Source organism: Miscanthus floridulus, chromosome 8 (assembly GCF_019320115.1).
Source record: "Miscanthus floridulus cultivar M001 chromosome 8, ASM1932011v1, whole genome shotgun sequence".
In the NCBI taxonomy this organism is placed as follows: domain Eukaryota; kingdom Viridiplantae; phylum Streptophyta; class Magnoliopsida; order Poales; family Poaceae; genus Miscanthus; species Miscanthus floridulus.
This window is the reverse complement of record NC_089587.1, coordinates 26,246,299-26,264,353: the sequence shown is the minus strand read 5'-3', so window position 1 is coordinate 26,264,353 and position 18,055 is coordinate 26,246,299. Positions and strand designations below refer to the sequence as shown.

Here is an 18,055-nt window from a genome sequence, read left to right as displayed (position 1 = left end):
CGGGTGGTGAGGTGGCTGTGCTGCTCTGCGCTCTGCGTGGGTGGGTGGTGCCGTGGTGGCTGCTGCTGCTGCTGTCGATGTGCTGGGTTTTGAGAGAGGATGACGTGTGGGCCCGGACAAGGATTTGTTCGGGTGGCACCCCGCCGACGTTACGACGCGTAGGCCGTAGCGTGGGACTCGGACGTCGCATTCCATGGCCACGGCCGACGGGCACTGTGGCAGAGGCATGGTCGGTTTGCTCCTACGCGCCCTCGGCAGGCCACACCAACACGCGTGACGGTGTGAGCCAGCCAAAAGAGTCTTTGTTGTTGCCCAGCTGCAGTTTCAGCTTGGAGCGGAGGAGCGGGACGTGGCCACTGTCCAGTGAGTCAGAAAGAACGAGTAACAAACACATGGTGCCCTGCGCCCTCAGCCAGACGTGCTCGACTCTTGGAACCTTCGCACTCCCGCCGCGTTGTCCTGCTGCCTATAGATGGCCAACGGGCCGGCCCGGGCCCGTGAAAGCACGGCCCGATAGGGGTTGGGCCGGCACGGCACGCCGGGCCTCCCGGGCCGTGCCGAGGCGGGCACCGTGCCTGGCCGACGGCCCAGGCACGGCCTGCTGGGCTGTTTTTCGTGCCGGACCGGCCCGGTAAGCACGGCCTGCTGGGCTGTTTTTCGTGCCGGGCCGGCCCAGTAAGCACGGCCTGTTAGGGAGGTCGGGCCAGCCCAAGGCCCGCTTCAGCAGGCGATGACTGCGTCGAGTTGGCCGCCGGCCACATTGGCGGCATCAGAGAGAGGAAAGGGAAGAACAGGAGGGGCAGCGCGGGAGCGCGGCGGCGGTGCATGGAGCCATGGAGGAGGCCTCGAGGCAGATCCGCAGCGTCAATGGCCATGGCAAGCTCAATCTTGTTCATCTCATTCCAGTAAGAAAAATAAAAAAAACAACAAAAATCACAGGGCTCCGAGGAGAGGGAGAGGGAGAGGGAGCTCGGAGCCTCGGAGGAGAGGCACGCTGCCTGCGCCCGGATCCATGGGGGAGGAGGCCGCTGTGCCGCCCCTGCGCGTGGGTCTGTGGGGAGGAGTCCTCTGCGCCGCCCCTGTGCATGGATCCGTGGGGAGGAGGCCTCTACGCCGCCCCTGCGCCTGGATCCGTGGGGAGGAGGCCACCCTGCGAGGAAGAAGGGAGGACGCCGCGGGAAGAGGCTGCCGCGCTGCGCCACCGTGCGTGCGGTTCTGAGGGGAGGGGCCGTCGCCGCGCCCTGAGCTCGGTGAGAGAGAGCGGAGAGGCCGAGAGGGAGAGCGAGAGCGAGAGCGGAGAGGCCGAGAGGGGAGGGAGAGCCGGAGAGCGGAGCGGGCAGCGGGGATGGGTGAGGGATGCATGGGGCGGTGGGGGCGTGGGGCCATATGAGGAGGGGGAGGCAGCACCGCGGCAGGCAGGCCGGGCCGCCAGTGGGCCGGCTCGACTGTAGTAGGCCGGCCCACGTGCCTGAGCAGCGGCCCAGGCACGGCCTGCTTCCTCGGGCCGGGCCAGTCCGAGCCCGCATGTCACCAGGCCGTGCCGTGCTCGTGTCGGACTAAAAAAATGGATTTCGTGCCATGATGTCGTGCCTCAGGCTGCATGGCCAACTATACATGGCGTTCGACTGGTAGAGTCTCGGCTCGTTTCCGCTTGTTTCAGCTTGTTTTAGCTTATTCTCTCTCACAGAATACTATTCAACCATCCAAAACCATTCAAAACCAGTCAAAACATGACCAGCCGAACGGCCTCTGGGCGTTCAACTGTACTACTTTCTGTTTCAGCTTATTTCAGCTTATTTTCTCTCACAAAATACTATTCAACCATCCAAAATAATTAAAATTCACTATTCTACCTACCAGCCGAACGCAGCTTCTGCCGCATGGTGTCGGAAACCGAATTCCTTCTTTTCTTGGGCCTTGTTTAGATACCATCAAGTTTTTTCACTCTCTCCCCATTACATCAATTTTTAGCCGCTTGCATGGAGTATTAAATGTAGGTAAAAAAAATAACTAATTACACATTTTAGTTGAAAATCACGAGATGAATCTTTTACCAAATAAGACGAAAATAATATTATTCATCGAGTTGAAAAAAGTTGCAATCTAAACATGGCCCTGGACGTAAAAGCCGGGCAAGGACCAAGGAAGGCTCTGGCTCTGCTGCGTACGTATAAAGTTGAAACAAGACTCCAAGGGTGCCGACGTGTCGTCCAGCTGTCGCCGTGCCTGCAGCCCTCCACCACCAGCGAGCACGACGGAAGAGTGTGTGTCAGTGTGCGCGCACCTGCGCCAGCAGCCAGCGCCACACCCACACGGCCTGTGAAGGCACATGGCCGAGTCGACACGCTCGAGTGGGCTGCGGGCTCCCCGATCGACCATTTGTCCGTTTCTGATTTCTCCTCCATGGCAGAGCGCGGCGGCAAGCCGGCAAGTGCGTCAGCGCTGGCGCTGGCGCCGTGGGCCCTGGTGGTGAAACGCGTGCCGTCGTCTCAAGCCCAGAGGACCCCAGAGGTCGGACCTGGGCCGGTCGTTCTGTCAAGCCCACTGTGAGCAAGGCTAATAAACATCCTGTTGCTGCGTGTGCTGGCTGATATGGATCTTTCAGTGTACTCATACATACAGTAGTTACCACCTATTTAGGCCTCGTTTGTGTGTTTATTGGATTGTACTCCCTCCGTCCCAAAATTATTACAATTCTATCGTTTGAATTTTATCCCAAAAAAAAATGCACACATAGCTAACAGGTCTAGTATGCATGTACGTTAAAATCTCTAGAATACTATACTGTTTGGATGAGAATATAACATTCTGAGATTTTTTTTATCCGGGCTCCTAGAATCACGCTTACTGTGGAGAACCTCAACAGATTTACATAGTTTTCTAATCGCATAGCAATGTTCCAAAAATCAAAGAGTTCCTTCCCATGTTGGCTTCTTTCCTATTTATTCCCATCAATTGTCCGTGAGGACAAACCCAAAAATGACCTCAATAAGGCCTGTATACGTTGACCCAAAAATGACCTCAATTGGTTCAGAGACGCCTGTGCTATTGCCTATTAGTTCAGAGACGCCACTTTCGGGTGGCCTGGTTATTTAACAACTTGACAAGAATATTGTGTTAGGTCTCCATCCTAACTTCACAGCAGCATTGAAGTCGGGTTCTCCATGTAGCCCTTGAAGGCTTTCAGAAATTCCGCACCGATTGCACCTGCATAGTTTCCATGAACAGCAGAGTTAATTCCTAGTCCACAGTCCATGGAGACATCGCACAAGGACCAATAGCTTACCATCTATAACCCTGTGGTCACAGCTCAGTGTAGCTGACATGAATGAACCAAATTCATACTCACCGTCAGCAGATCCAGGTATCACCCTCTTCTCAGCTACTCAAAAGAATGCAATTAACCATGAAAGAACATTAGGCACTGCTAGCAAAATAAGGAGCTATTAAATCATTCTAAAGTAGCAAGTATAGCATAGAAACAAAACACATGCCACCTAATGTTTAGGTTAAACATCCTGTTTGCAGAACTCAATTGCTAATCACTCAGCGGCACTATATTCAAGATTATGTATGATTCTTGGTCCAAGTGCTAAAGCCAGGTTAGCACAAATAAGATAACATGGCTTTAAAAAAACAGAGAAGTGCTAGCATATAACTTGAAATGTTCTAGAACTCATTACCAGAACCAATGGCCAAAATTGCTGACTGAGGAGGATTTATGATGGCACAGAATTGTTTAATTCCAAAGGGACCTCCCAAGTTTGATACAGTGAAGGTGCCACCCTGAAAATGCAGCACCAATATGTCATGAAATTTTTCTCATTTCTACTTTCCAGCTTAGCACACTTAGTATACACAACATACCTCGTAATCTGCTGGTTTTAAGCTATTATCTCTTGCTTTTTGAGCCAACTGCTTCACCTCCTCAGCAATTGTACCAAGTCCCTTCTTGTCTGCATCCTGCAGCATAAGTAGAAGTTAGAATTCTCCCAAAAGAAGAACCAATTTACAAACAACAGAAAGAACACATAGGAAATATTTGGAGTAGCTTACCCTAATTACTGGAACAAACAATCCATGTTCAGTCTGTACGGCCACGTTGATGTTCACATTGTGGTATCTGTACCAGAAATAAGTACCATATTTAATTGTTCTATTCTAGGCTACAAGATAATAAAATATATTCCCAGTACAAATGAACCATCAGAACTTACTGGCGAATAAAATCATTCATCCATGAGCTGTTACACTGTGGGACCTTTCGAAGAGCCAAAGCTGCAGCCTGCATATCAAATAAAGACATTCATTACTGCACAGTAGAGAGGAAATTAATAGAATATCAGTACAAATAACAAAAAAAAACCTAAGTGCACAATAGAATACCAAACCAAAAGGGAGAACCCACAATTACCTTGATGACAAGATCATTAATTGATATTTTCTTTCCACCAGAAGCATCCTGCAGTGGGTTCAGTTCACCTCGCAACCTGTGGATTAGAATGACACAAGGAACTCATAGTTAGAAGTAATAAAGGAATCAGTGCTGTTCCACCAACGAAAAGAGCTCTGTAAATCACAAATTAGGTTAGAAACATACTTGACAAGTTTGTCAACACGTGCATCTACTGTCAAGTAGTAATGAGGAATGGTCTGTTTCGATGTTAGCAAGCGGTTTGCGGTAACCTGAACACAACAAAAGGTCAACCCATTCTCAGGCTGTTAACATCTAATATGAAAATGCTGCCTAACATTCTGGCCAGCAAAATTTACCTTTCTTATCTGTGCATTTGGAATATCGATATAACCTAGCCCTGGAGCTGCAAAAGCCTCCCTCGTCCCACCCTTGGCTACAGAAGTTTCATTAACACCAGGGGGAATCAGAAGTTAGATTACAGTTGGTTCAGCTAAATGAAGCCAAAATGCAAAAACATGGGATATTATAACAAGTTTATTACACAAATGACAATGAAATAAGATGCAACAATCATTATGTAGTGAGGCAATAACATTATATAACCTAAAGTCAAATAATCAAGTAACTAAACAAAGTGTAACAAGGATTCGGGGAAACAACTGAGTGAATTGAACTTTTCTCTGCAGAATCTAACTAGCATAACCCAGCAGGGAAACAAAAGCATGTGATGGCACCACTTAGGGCCAGTTTACACTTGGGTTGAGCTTATTTTTCCAGGCTGCTGCACAAACAGTCTTGAAATTCTTGGCACCATAACAGTCTTGAAATTCTTGGCACCATGTTTGGCAAATCAGATTAAACTCTAGTAAAACCTGTCATGCAAAGGTCAATCTTTCCCTATTTTTTCTCACACAAAATTCTCTCTTATCACGTTCCAGTTATTATTTAGAAAGCAGAAATACTTGATTTCGAAACATGGTTTTAAAATCCGTTAAACAACAATGAACATGTTAAAAGTGGTTCCAGCAAGTGTGGCTACCACAATCAACCACAATGCCAAAGCAGAGCCTCAGTATTGCGCGGTTCAAAATTCTAGTATCAATCCTTAAAGGTTCTAATATAGAGAATCTGACACAGGTTATAATCTAAAGAATTCAGACTCAACAACTAGAACACACCATATACAACAATCAACGACAGGCAGTTAGCAAGGGGAATACATACTGGGTCATCTAGAAAAATTCCAGCCAACTAAACAGAACACTATATATCAATCATGGCAGGTACTTAAATGGGGGAGACATCCAAATTTAACTTGGCAGTACAAATGCATAAGCTTAGAACTTACAAGAGATCAAATGTTTTCAACCAGAGAAGTAATAACTCACCCAAGTAATCTTCAATGTCTGCCTTTCAAAATACGCCCATCAGGACCAGTACCTTTCACACTTGATAGTGGGACCTGTTAAACCCTCAACATTAAGTACTATATTCATCAAAACTATCAATACAGCTGACATAACAAGAACTGACATTGTTATCTTCAGCCAGTTTACGGGCAAGAGGGCTGGCAAATATGCGATCTCCAGATTGAGAAGCTTCTTCAATCTTCGGGGCCTTGGCATCAGGAGCCTGGGTAAGCTTTTTTTCATCAACCTTTGGCTGGGAAGGTTCTGGTTGAGCCTTTGATTCAGCAGGAGCTACAGGTTCAGCTGAAGATGACGGCTTATAATCCTTAAACTTCTCAATGTCACCCTCTTCTTCTACGGTTATAGCAATGACCTAAGGGAAAAGAATGGGCCAAATTATTATCTACACTGATAACTGATGTCTCAAAATCATATTTATTCTTTAGTCAGTAAATATGTACCTCGCCAACTTTAATCTCCTTTGCACCATCTCCTTGAATAATCTTAGCGAGATAGCCCTCTTCCATGCACTCCATCTCCACAGTGGCTTTATCCTGATCACCAGAAATCCACTCAAATGTTATTTGGTTCTGCTGCAGCTTAAGTAAAATAAATACAAATAACATATGTTCCATATCTTCTGCAGATTATAAGAAACTTACAGTTTCCACCTCACAGAGAACCTCACCAGGGGAGACCTTGTCTCCTTCCTTCTTAAGCCACTTGGCAATGTTTCCCTACAAAGAATTTTACAGAATAAAGACAAGCAGCAATACAGGTTTCAGTTCAGCTATCATTCAGTTTGTAGTAATGATTTTTGGGTGACAAATATACCTCAGTCATTGTAGGCGAAAGAGACGGCATCCCGATTTCTTGATGTGGAGGCAGGTCTGGAATAAGCACAGTATGTTAATACAGAAAGCATAGGGACCATGCTTTTGCCAATGGAATTAAAGCATTCAAGATAGGAAACAAAGAGATGCAGACACCACACCCAATATTGGAAGATACTCAAATTTGCCAATGCAATGCAAACAAGCTAAAAGCTTTGCTGGCAGGACAAAAATGCATCCAAAGTTCAACAGAAAAAATGGGTGGGTGGGGTGCGGTGAGGGATCTGAGTCATCTGACTGTGTTGTACTTGTAGTGACAGAATACAGATCAATATGTGCATGAATGAACAAATGAGGCATTGAAAAGACAGGATACAGAGAGGAGCAACTTTATGAAATTAGTAAAATAGAATGCCAGCAGATGCAAATTCTGTACAAGCATTTGAAAGTAACCCTGCATTTTTGCAAAATATTTCTTGAAGGGACTGGATCCACTTAGAAATATACTAGTCATAACAATAAGGTTTCTCAATTAAAAGCGTAAAAAAGTATAACAAACGGACAGTACCTGCACTACTTGAGAATGGACGTGCTGAAACTACCTGTCCACTGCCAATAAACAACCAAAAAAATGTCAAAACAGCTTCAGAGTATTTACCAAGACCTGACTGGAACATCAAGGTCAGGGCATATCTGGAGGGAACTAAAATTAATACTGAGCATTATAAACTTCAATATTATTCATCAGATTAGATTGAGTTCTATAGTTCTACAGCAGAGCAGATTGCCATTTGTGTGTGCACTAAATTGTGGATCAGGCTGAAGTATAGTGGAATAAATCAGGGGTATTTTCAAATATTTTAATGAACTTCCATGAGAGATCCAATGGTCAACATTTCTAGTTCTCATTTTTCATTTTAATGTAGTTTGCATTTGATGCATTCCAATACATCTCTATAAGCTAAGAATAACAGGTTAGAAAGATACATACCATGAGAGTGAACCATTGAGCCAGCTAGCAGCACTTGGGGTAAGGCTGTTGGATGTTCTTCTCCAAGTGCAGCTTCCATTTACTCCTAGTGAGAATGTCTCCGGCTCTTTTGCAGGCTGGTTATGCTGGGAAAATCTGGTACCTCTGGTTCTTTTTCCAACACCTAACGCAACCAGAGGCATGACATTTTCAATGGCAACAATGAAGGGCATGCAATAAATGAGAACTATTCACTGTACACATTCCCTCAGAAATCAAAACAACTACTTCCTGAAACAGGTTCACACCAGAAGTTCAAAATAATAATGTGATGAATCAGACACTCACATGTCATGAAATGAAAGTATCAACTCCATAATCCAAAGCTTGGTGAGAATAACGATAATAGTAAATATGGTGACATAATAGGCAATGAAAATGCCAAACCAAATTATAGTTTTACCACTTCATGTTATTTGCACAAATGTAAGAAAAATCAATTAAGGATGCTTCTATATCACATATTTGAATCCAGGCTGACTGAAAAGAGCATAGATGAATTTCTAGAGCATCTAATATCTAATATGTGTACCTAAGGTGACATACATGTCTACATCGATGATATTAAGAGGCATGAACAATAATCAAAACAATAGTACAAGTGTATCGATAATCGATAAATAAAGCAATGAGCTTTTTGGATAGAATAAATAGTTTATCAGATAGCATGTAGCCTGAACAAGCATCTGCATTCCCCAATCTAGTTCAGTGGACACATTACAGATGCTATTGACCTCCTCAGAAATGGGTCACTGAAAAGGGGGAAGAAAATAAAAGAAAGATGAGAATGATAGCAAATACCGTTTTCCTTGGCGATAAAGGATCCAGAACCGCTGGAGAAATGCCGAACAAGACTTAAATTCTCACAGCCTACAGCATTTTGCAAACTCTGCAGCTGTAGAATTGAAGGAAGAAAGAAACATTAGGTAGAAACAGAATGGTAGATTACTTGATAACTCAATTTAGTATAAAAACACATGAAACAGTGTACATGGAATGTACCGAACTGAGGGATGCGCACTATGCTGTTAAATGTGAACAAGTTCTTAACAAACCTAGCTGAAGCGATGGCAGCCCATAAAAGGAGTGCATAAAAAGTTCTTAAGAAACCTAGCTGGAGCGATGGCAACCCATAAAAGTAGTGCAGAAATAAATGATAAGTGAGAACAACATGTAAGAGGGCACAGTCATAGTCTAGGTTTATGTCAAAACAACCAGTCAATGTCATGACAGTTGCAACACCTCTACTTTACAATCCAAACTGATCCTCCAACCAACCTTACCTTTTTTTTGGTGGGGGGTTGGGGGGAGGGGGGGCGCAAAACAGGATGGAATCTCCAGTTTATGACATGATAAACTGCAAAAAATCAACCACCCGCGCCCGCATCGTGTGCACGTAATTACACAAACATGCAGCACGGATCGAACAGCACTGGTTAGTTACCGAATGCATCCGCACGTAAGCCCACATCCATGAGTGATTGGCGCACTGATTACTAGCAGCGCAGGGAGAAAATCCATAAATTACTATTCCCTCCCCCACTTGCAAAATCCATCAACATTTACAACACACGAAGAGGAAGCATCGGCGCGATTACCCGCATAAGATCGGACAGATCGAACACATTTTTATGGCACAGAATTGCATACCGTAAAAAGGGGGAGGGACACGCAGACAGACCTTGCGGGAGTGGCGGAGAAGATGAGCGGCGGACATGGCGACCGGAGGCAATGGGCGCGCGCGTGGGTCTAGGGTTCGGGGGAGGTGATGCGGCGGAGGAGATGGAGATCGGAGGGGAGGCGGAAGAGGGAGAGACGGGAGGGAGATGCGGAGGACGAGGACCCACTGGGCGAAGAGGGCGGCGGGGGGTGGGTGGGGCGCGAGGCGTCAGTCATGTTTGTTCAGTTCGGGTTTATGGTGATGATGCGGGGTGGGCAAGTTGGGCTTCGCTTCGGCCACCCAACCAAAATCCAACAACAAACCACAAACCAGGCAGGCACCAGCGTCGATACCCGATTGTACTCTCTCGGTCAAAAAAAAATGTAACTATAAAATTTATACGACAATAGGACCTCCGTCCAACGAAGAATGCACAGTATGCTAAGTTCGATCAATTATAGATAAAAATATCAATATTTATGATATTAAATAAATAGTATTAGATTAATTATGAAATATATTTTTATAATAAATTATTTTAGAGCCGTAACTATGAATATTATTCACTAGAAATTTGATTAAACATAAACTACTTTTGCTGGTTTCTGAATGGAAGGAGTACAAGCTAAACTAACTTAACTTAACTTTAATTGAGTTTATATATTATGCAGTATAAATATTTACATTATATTTTTAAATAGGTTTATACTACGAAAATATATTTCATTTACTATCTCAAAAAGTGAGAATAATATTTTTTATATGGAGATAGTAGTTTTTACTACCAATGTCTCTAACTCTATACGAGCGTCCAAATGCAGCTATAAAAATTGGACAAGTAATACTCTTTCACCTCAACGTCTGTGACCCACGGTTCGCGTGACAGATACAGTCGAACTTTTTTTTAGAAAAAAGAGATTTCCCCCCGCTTTACTGATAATAAAAGCGCCATCAGAGCGTTACAAACCTGTCAGCAAGACAAGAAAAACTATATCGACTGATTGTTGTGACAGAAAAATATGTTCTGGCACCGAAGTCGAATGAACCCATGTTGAATTTCGCGGCCAGCCAGCCGGCAACCAGCCAGCCGAACACCGGATAGGCCTATAGGCCCGCTCGCCAAACAGGAAACGACCTAAAGGTAAGTTCATGCATAACAGGCCTCATACAAACACCGATTCAGAACGCGAACCGAATCAACACCGGTGGAGACCAACTACTCCGAAGGCTGAGATCCCAATGTTGCTAGTCTTGATTGATGTCCAACCGTATGTTGGCGGCTGGGAATGTTTCAACTCCATCCGGTGGATAATCCGCTCTATCTTCTCCACTGATACTCCAGTGAATTCTGGCTTCCATCTTCTCAGCGCCTTGGTGATCCACAGCATCAACTCCTTCAGTCCTGTCCAAACAGCCCCCTAAAAGCAAATATTGTTACGTAATTTCAATAAACACCATAAGGCAGCTACAAGAACAGCATTTGTTATCAAATGCTTTTTATCGGCGATCCATAAGGAAGCCACAAATTCAGATACGGTCGATTGTATATAGAGATGTCAACAATGAATTTCCTGTGGAAGATTAGATTCTCACCCTTCAGTCTCCATCGGATTTTTCGCCTGTATCTTTGTGGAGAGTTTTGTTGTCCCTATACTCACGAATATCATTGGAGATTATTTCTTTCATATCCCTATCTCTGCCTGGAAATTCCTCAACACCACGTAAACTTCTCACAAACTGAACACAACAAGAAGAATGATGAGATGTTTGTGGTTCCTATGTCTTTCTTGCGAAATTGAACTTATTCCTGTAAAATTCCTACGTTTTCAAACAATCCCTTGCTCTTTTTAAAACCTGAATCTACCGTGACTAATCAAACAGATGTGTATTATAAAAATTTAAGTTATGATATATTTACGAATAAGTATTTTTGTACTTTACAACGGTGAGAAAATCTATCGAAGTTTTATTTTAATTCGAGACAAACTTATAATAGGACATTTCCTATATTATTGTTAGCCTTAGCTTAAATTACGGATGCGTTAGTCATCATAATAAATTATAGCTTTTAATTTTTATAGAAAAAAATAGATATATATACCATTCTAATCGTCATCTTTTATGAATATTTGTTTTTTTTTTCTTCCGTTGCAACTTTGCTTGTATTTTATAAAATTATAACATTTTTCTAAAACCGCAAAAGTACTTTGCATCAAACAGGATCTATCTAAAGTTCTAAACGTCTCTCCCATTCGTGAGAACTGAGAAGTTCCTCGCAGACACGGGCGCGACTACTCAACCCAGGCAAACAATCCATGCCGAGTGCGGAGTAGAGGCACAAGGTCGGATGCCTAGAGAGATTTCCCGGTCGCCTCCGCCCTTCCGCCGGCGAGGCTCCCCTCCTCCGCGGTACGCCAGCCGGAGAAACAGACGAGACCGGAGCCGCTCCCCTTACTCCTCCCGGTACTCGTCTAACCCCCTACCCACACACCCACCCAATCTCTCTGTTTCTATTTCTAGGTTTCTTTTTGTCAGAGCTTAGATTGAATTCTTTTTTTTTTCTGTTTTATGCCTCGATGTTCGATGTATTGCCCCAGCTAGTTTGACTCAGCGGATCTTCACGGAGGTCCTGTTGTGCAAACATGAATCACTTATCGATGATTACCCTCCCATCTTACAGTAGTGTTTTCGGTCGGACATCAGGTGCTCTCTGCATATTTTCTTTTCCTGATCTCAGATTTGCTTGCTTGGAAGGCGTCCTAAATTTGTCTAGGGTTTTTGAATGAGAATGTTTCTTTTTTCCTTATGAAATGTTGTCAATGGGATAGATAAAACAAACAGAACATGAGCGCCCGATCTGATTTCAAAGAAAAGCATCCAAAATCAGATAGTACTAACATATCGGTACTAAATCACATCAAAACTATGAAAATGGTCAAGCCTCCTAGTCCTAATAATACCCTTTTTCCTGTTGGAGAGTATACTGACATGTCCACTCTTCTACTTTCAGTACTCCCTCCGTTCCAAATTATAAGATGTTTTGACATTTCTATGTACATAACTTTTGCTATGCACTTAGATATACACTATGTATAGATACAAAGTAAAAGAAATGTATCTAGAAAAGCTAAAACGTCTTATAATTTGGAAAGAAGGGAGTAGTTAATTATATTAGTTAACTTTATAAGCTTTTCTGCTGCCGTATTTTCCTGTTTTAAAGTTCCAATCTTAACTTATCCTTAGGCGAAAAACTCGGTCTCCTTCTCCACTGTGGGATAGGAGCAACTCACCAAGTCCAAGAAGGCATAGAAGCCCACCATCTCCAAGGAGACACAAAAGACAGAGAAGTCGGAGCACGACAAGTTCATTAGAAAATAACTCAGGTAGTCCAAGTCATGTATCAGAGAAAATAAACCCCACTGTAAAACAAAGGATGGAAGAAGAAAAGAAAAGGTACCCATCTTCTTTTATTGTCTCCTATGCACACACATTGCTATCTTTGCATGTTCACCTTTTGTTCCCTCTTAAATTCTTATAGTCATATCTTGAGATATTATTAGGAGTAATTACTCCGTTTTGCACATAAAATGGCGTTTCAAGCACTAGCCTCTTTACGGTCTGCTTGATAACTTAGCTATGCTATCCCACATAATTTAATGGATTTTGATCAGCAACCAAAAAATTCACCATATTTCCCCTCAAGAAAAAGTTGCCATTACAAAACTTCTGACTGCCAAGTCTTGCGCATAGCTTTGCTAAATTGGTCACTGAAATTCAAGCAAATCATTCGGCTACTCGGTTAAACCAAAGGGTTTGTATGAAAATTGAAGTGCATTTATAAAGGGGAGATTTGTAGAAGACAATTTGATGCTTGTTCAACAAACGGCTCAATTTCTACGTTCATCCTGAAGCTTGAGATCACAAGGCCCTTCCTCCTTGTGGTCATGAAAAAGATGGGGTTTTGCATGGTTTGGTGTGATAATATCAACGGGCTGCTCCTCTCCTCCTCAACACTGGTGCTTCTTAATTGAGTACCTGGAGACATGTTCATACTCATAATAGACATTCTCAGTCAAGCCTCTGTGTGCTTTGCCACACCGGATTTCTCTTATGTGGATGACATCATCCTCTTCCTCGGTCCATCTGCTAATGATATTGGTCTAACCTTCATATTTTGGACCTCTTTGGAGATGTATTGGGGGTGAAACTAACGTGCACAAGAGTAATGTTTTTCCCATCTAGTGCACCGAGACGGACTTCACGAATACAGAAGAACAGCTACCGTGTGAGCTGCAGTATTTTCCTTGAAAATATTTGGGAGTTCACCTCTCTTTGAATGAAATTGACAAAGTCTCCTATCAATCCATCATTGATAAGATAGCTGACTGACTCCTTGGCTGGCAAAGCTGATATTTTAGCACGCACCAGCCCAAGGATCTTGGTCTGGTCCGTGCTCACATTGATGATGGTGTATTTGGCAATGGCTATGGAACTCCTGGGCCATTAAGGCGATTGATAGGATTGGAAGGGGTTTCCTTTGGTGAGGATGAGAATATCCATGGGCCATTGCTTCTGGCTTGGACCAAAACCTGTCTCTGTCCAGAGCTTGGTGGAGTGGGAATTTCTAACCTTCAAAATCTTTGCTGGCACTATTGATGAGATGTCTGTGGTTACAAAAAAACGGAGCCAAATCACCCTTGGTTGGCTTTCCCTACAATGCGCCCGGTGCCTTCTTTTCTGTGGCTGTGATTTCAGAAGTTGGTGTTGTTGCTCGCACATTATTTTGGACTGATTGTTGGCTTCATGGGAAACGGATTTGTGGTCTGTTGCCCCAGCTATTTACTTTGGTTGCCTACAGAAGGTCAAACAAACGCACAGTATTGGGAGGTGGTTCTTATCACAACTAGACTGCAAATATCCAAGGTGCTCTATCTGTTGATGTTATTGCCAAATACCTTGAGCTCTAGGACACTCTCTTTGAGGTGGCTTTGCAACCTGGGGTAGAAGACTCATGTATGCTGTTTTTTTAATATCTGGCCAGCACACAGCGAAGTCTGCTTACAGCTTACAGGAGCTAATTTCAGGGTGCGGTGACATATGGCCGGAGAGAATATGGAAATCATGGGCTCCGGGGAATTGTAATTCTTTTATGTGGTTAATGGCTCAATGACAAGTGTTAGACCGCTGATCGACTCACTCGGTGTGGCCTCCCACATCCTGAACACTGCCCTCACTGTGACCAGGAAACGGAGAATATCAAGTACTTGCTTACCTCTTGTGTCTTTGCTCAGGATTTCTGGTTTAACCTGCAGCAGAAATTTGGTCTTCAAGCTCTTTCTCCCTAGCAAGAGGATGTCTGCTTTGACAATTGCCGGTTGGCAGAGTAGAAGCGAGATTTGATGGTCAGGCAAAAAAGGGGCTTAATTACATCATCATCCTTGGATCCTGGATGATTTGGGAACATTGTAATCGTTGTTATGGTGTTTCTCCCAACTTGGCTGGAGAGCCTTGTTGCTCGCTTGGGAGTTGTTGACTGAGGTCTAGCTGTGGCCAATGACATTTACTATCTTGCCCTTCTGCCGGATGGTGAATACTGTTAGTTTCCTTCTCAGGTTGTGTCACAATCCTTGATCTACATGGCCTAATCCATGCAGTGACCTCGCCAGTCAAGAGGTGGCAGCTGCACCAAAAGAGCTGGGATGGAAGGGAACTAACCCCAATAGATTGATATTCTTCTTCGCTTGATCGATACATCTCTCCTTATATAGAGAGGCTTACTTGATTCCTAAGCAAGATATCTAATCTTATACTTAACCCTATCCCTAATGGGCCTACAATACTGTGTTCCGGCCCATAAGGCTTGGCTGACTACCTACGCTAGGTTGAGGTCGTTTCCTAGTCACTTTGGGCTCTTATGTAATCTAACTCTCTACAATGTATGGCTGTGGGTGTAGGGGTTCTTACCCCTGTTTTTTTTCTTAATATAATGATATGCTCTCTTGAGTGTTGAAAAAAATTGTAATAATAACTAGTAATTGTTGTAACACAAGCCTCTCCCTGCTGTTGTTGGGCCTACACTTCTTTAAAGTGCAACTGGCTGATTAAGTAGTTGAACTGATTAGATTGTGGCTTTTTTAAAACATGCCATAACCGTGGAGTCAGCCCAGTAAACAGGTTTCTTAACTCGGTTCTAACTGGTTTCATAGCTGTTTCCTAGAATCGTTTACCCTTTTGTAATTTAAAGAACTTTTGCACGTGTGTACTCCATTACTTATGAAATGTAGAAAGTGCATATGCCTAAATTAGGTGTACAAACACCTATGTATAGATAATTGATGCCGTATCAGTTCATGCATTATTATAGGAATAGCATGGTACCTTCTTTAATCAAGCAAAAAACATTTAATTGAACTCTCCTACTCTGTAAAGTTTCTATCATGCTCATTGCTTCTCATATTTGTCCTGCTATTATTTATAGATCTATTCCTCCCCGCAGCCACACATAACACCATTTTACATCATGTCATCGCCATCCAACCTATCACCGGTAGATGTTTTCCCTCTTTGGAGAACTCGGTTCACAAATAGTGTGGTTCCACATATCATGCCCATTTTCATAGTTCTACTTATCCAGCTTCAAATAGTACATTTGCTTGTTTCAGTTAGCAATATCGTTACTTATCCAGTTAGTGTAATGCTATATGAAGTCAGTTCATGTAGTAGCATTATGCTGTTCGTGTATGCAAATGGTGATATTTACTATACTATGTACCAATCAGTCCCTTTGTATTTAAGTCCACTTGTATAATTTGTTATTGAATTTCAGGCGTCAAAAGGAAGCTGAATTTAAGTTACTGGAAGAGGAGCTTGCTAGAAGAGTTGAAGAAGCTATAAGAAAAAATGTCGAGGAACGTCTGAACTCTGAGGAGGTGAAACTTGACATTGAACGCCGAATTGAGGAGGGTATTAGAAAGTTATTTGATGAGGTTGACTCTCAGCTACAAAAAGAGAAAGAAGCGGCTCTTCATGAAGCCAGGCAGAAAGCAGTAAGTTCTATGTATCTGTATGCTTTCTGTAGCTGATTATTGTTCATAAGAACAGTATTAGATTTTTTTATTGAGAGAGCTAGTAAGTTGTTGACAATGGAATATCTAGCTTTGATATATTAACCTTGTTCCTAACCGATAGAAGGTGCTCTGGAGGCTGAGGAACGGTTTTTGCTTGGTGGCAACAGGTTGTTTTTTTCTAGTTATAAGCAAACTGTTACTGATTCAGGGTCGTCATGTTTTCTGCTTCAACACAAGGATGTAGTTTTCTATGCGTTAATGCATATATAGTAGTTGCCCCTTAGAGTTTAGCCTTTCATTTTGTTGTGTGTTTAGGAACTGTAAACACAATTCTTATTCAAAGAACCATGCAAATATTCAGTGGCTCAAATTCAAATATATTTGAATCAAACTTCACAGGAACAAGAAAGAAGAGAGAGGGAGGAGTTGGATAGAATGCTTGAAGAGAACAAACGTAAAGTGGAGGAAGCTCAAAGAAAAGTAGCTCTTGAGCAGGAGCAGAAAGAGCTGGAACGGTATTTGGAGCTGGAAAGGATACAAAAGCAAAGAGAGGAAGCGTTACGCAGAAAGAAAATGGAGGAGGAAGAAGAAAGAGCTAATAAGCTGAGATTGCTGGGGAAAAACCGGGGTTGAGAACTGTGATCTTTATACACAGGCGGTTTAATGTGCCTGGAAAACCGTAGACTGGTGTACTATTTTTGCTATGACCTGGATTGGTGTTTCTGGAGCATTGATTTTGCTCATGCGAATCTGATGGCCATGGTTGCCCCCATCTGACTTGTTACGTGCCTTTGATGATTATTACCAGTGCGAAAACTTTTGTTTGATATATGCGAGCACGAAAACGGTCATGTATAAACTGGTCATTTGACATCTATGAAGGGAACCTCTAGACATATTCTTTGAGGACGTTTTAAGATAGGTTAGAAAGGAAGTTTATTTGAATTTCTCAATGTTTTGCTTAGCCATGCATTAAGAATGTTACTACATGCCTACACCGGTTTCCATTAGCGAAATGCATCACATACAACCGTTTCAGTTTAAATGCAAGCAACCATGTATCTAAACTATCAGTTACATTCACGAGCTCCTCTCATTCAGATTATTGCAGCCATTGGATCCTGAGTTGATGCATTCATGAGCTGCTAATCCAAATGACAACAGAACTACCACCATGCAAATTTGTATTTTTCCAGCCAACCTCTGTATTCGTTGGTGCACTCTGAAACTATAGAACTTTTGCCGACAACTATCTTTAATCTATTCTTTCCCTTTGTGATGGAATATCTTTAATGTCTCTCTCCCTCGCATGTGTTTGTAGCTTTGCTTATTTCGGATTTGTCAATGACAGTGAACTACAAATACATCCTGTGTGTTTGCTACTGGACTTTCTTAAAAATAAAGTTGTCGTATTATAAGTTGGATCTACGTTCTTAGAATTGTTCTTGTGAAAAATTAAGCAAGACGATGAAAGAATCCAACAAAATACTAACAGAATATTAGATTGAATACTAAGATGCTAGAGCGGCAAAACAAACAGCATTATATGTATTTAATTGCAGAACAAAACTAGTTGAACGTTCCATGCTATACATTACGGCGCTGCTAGAGCCCGAACGTCTCGATGGACGCCCGCGGC

The 18,055-nt window shown here is 42.9% G+C and overlaps 1 protein-coding gene and 1 pseudogene across 1 annotated transcript; one reads left to right on the top strand and one right to left on the bottom strand.

Moving 5' to 3' along the window:
• Positions 1-2,758: 2,758 nt before the first annotated feature.
• LOC136471392 (dihydrolipoyllysine-residue acetyltransferase component 2 of pyruvate dehydrogenase complex, mitochondrial-like) lies at positions 2,759-9,556 on the bottom strand (annotated as a pseudogene).
• A 2,016-nt stretch (positions 9,557-11,572) lies between these two features.
• LOC136471391 (uncharacterized protein At1g10890-like) lies at positions 11,573-17,312 on the top strand. Its single transcript, XM_066469114.1, has 4 exons — positions 11,573-11,812; positions 12,593-12,802; positions 16,176-16,395; positions 16,816-17,312. The coding sequence occupies exons 1-4, from the start codon at positions 11,697-11,699 to the stop codon at positions 17,047-17,049; spliced, it is 780 nt and encodes a 259-aa protein (XP_066325211.1). The 5' UTR covers positions 11,573-11,696; the 3' UTR covers positions 17,050-17,312.
• Positions 17,313-18,055: the final 743 nt, after the last annotated feature.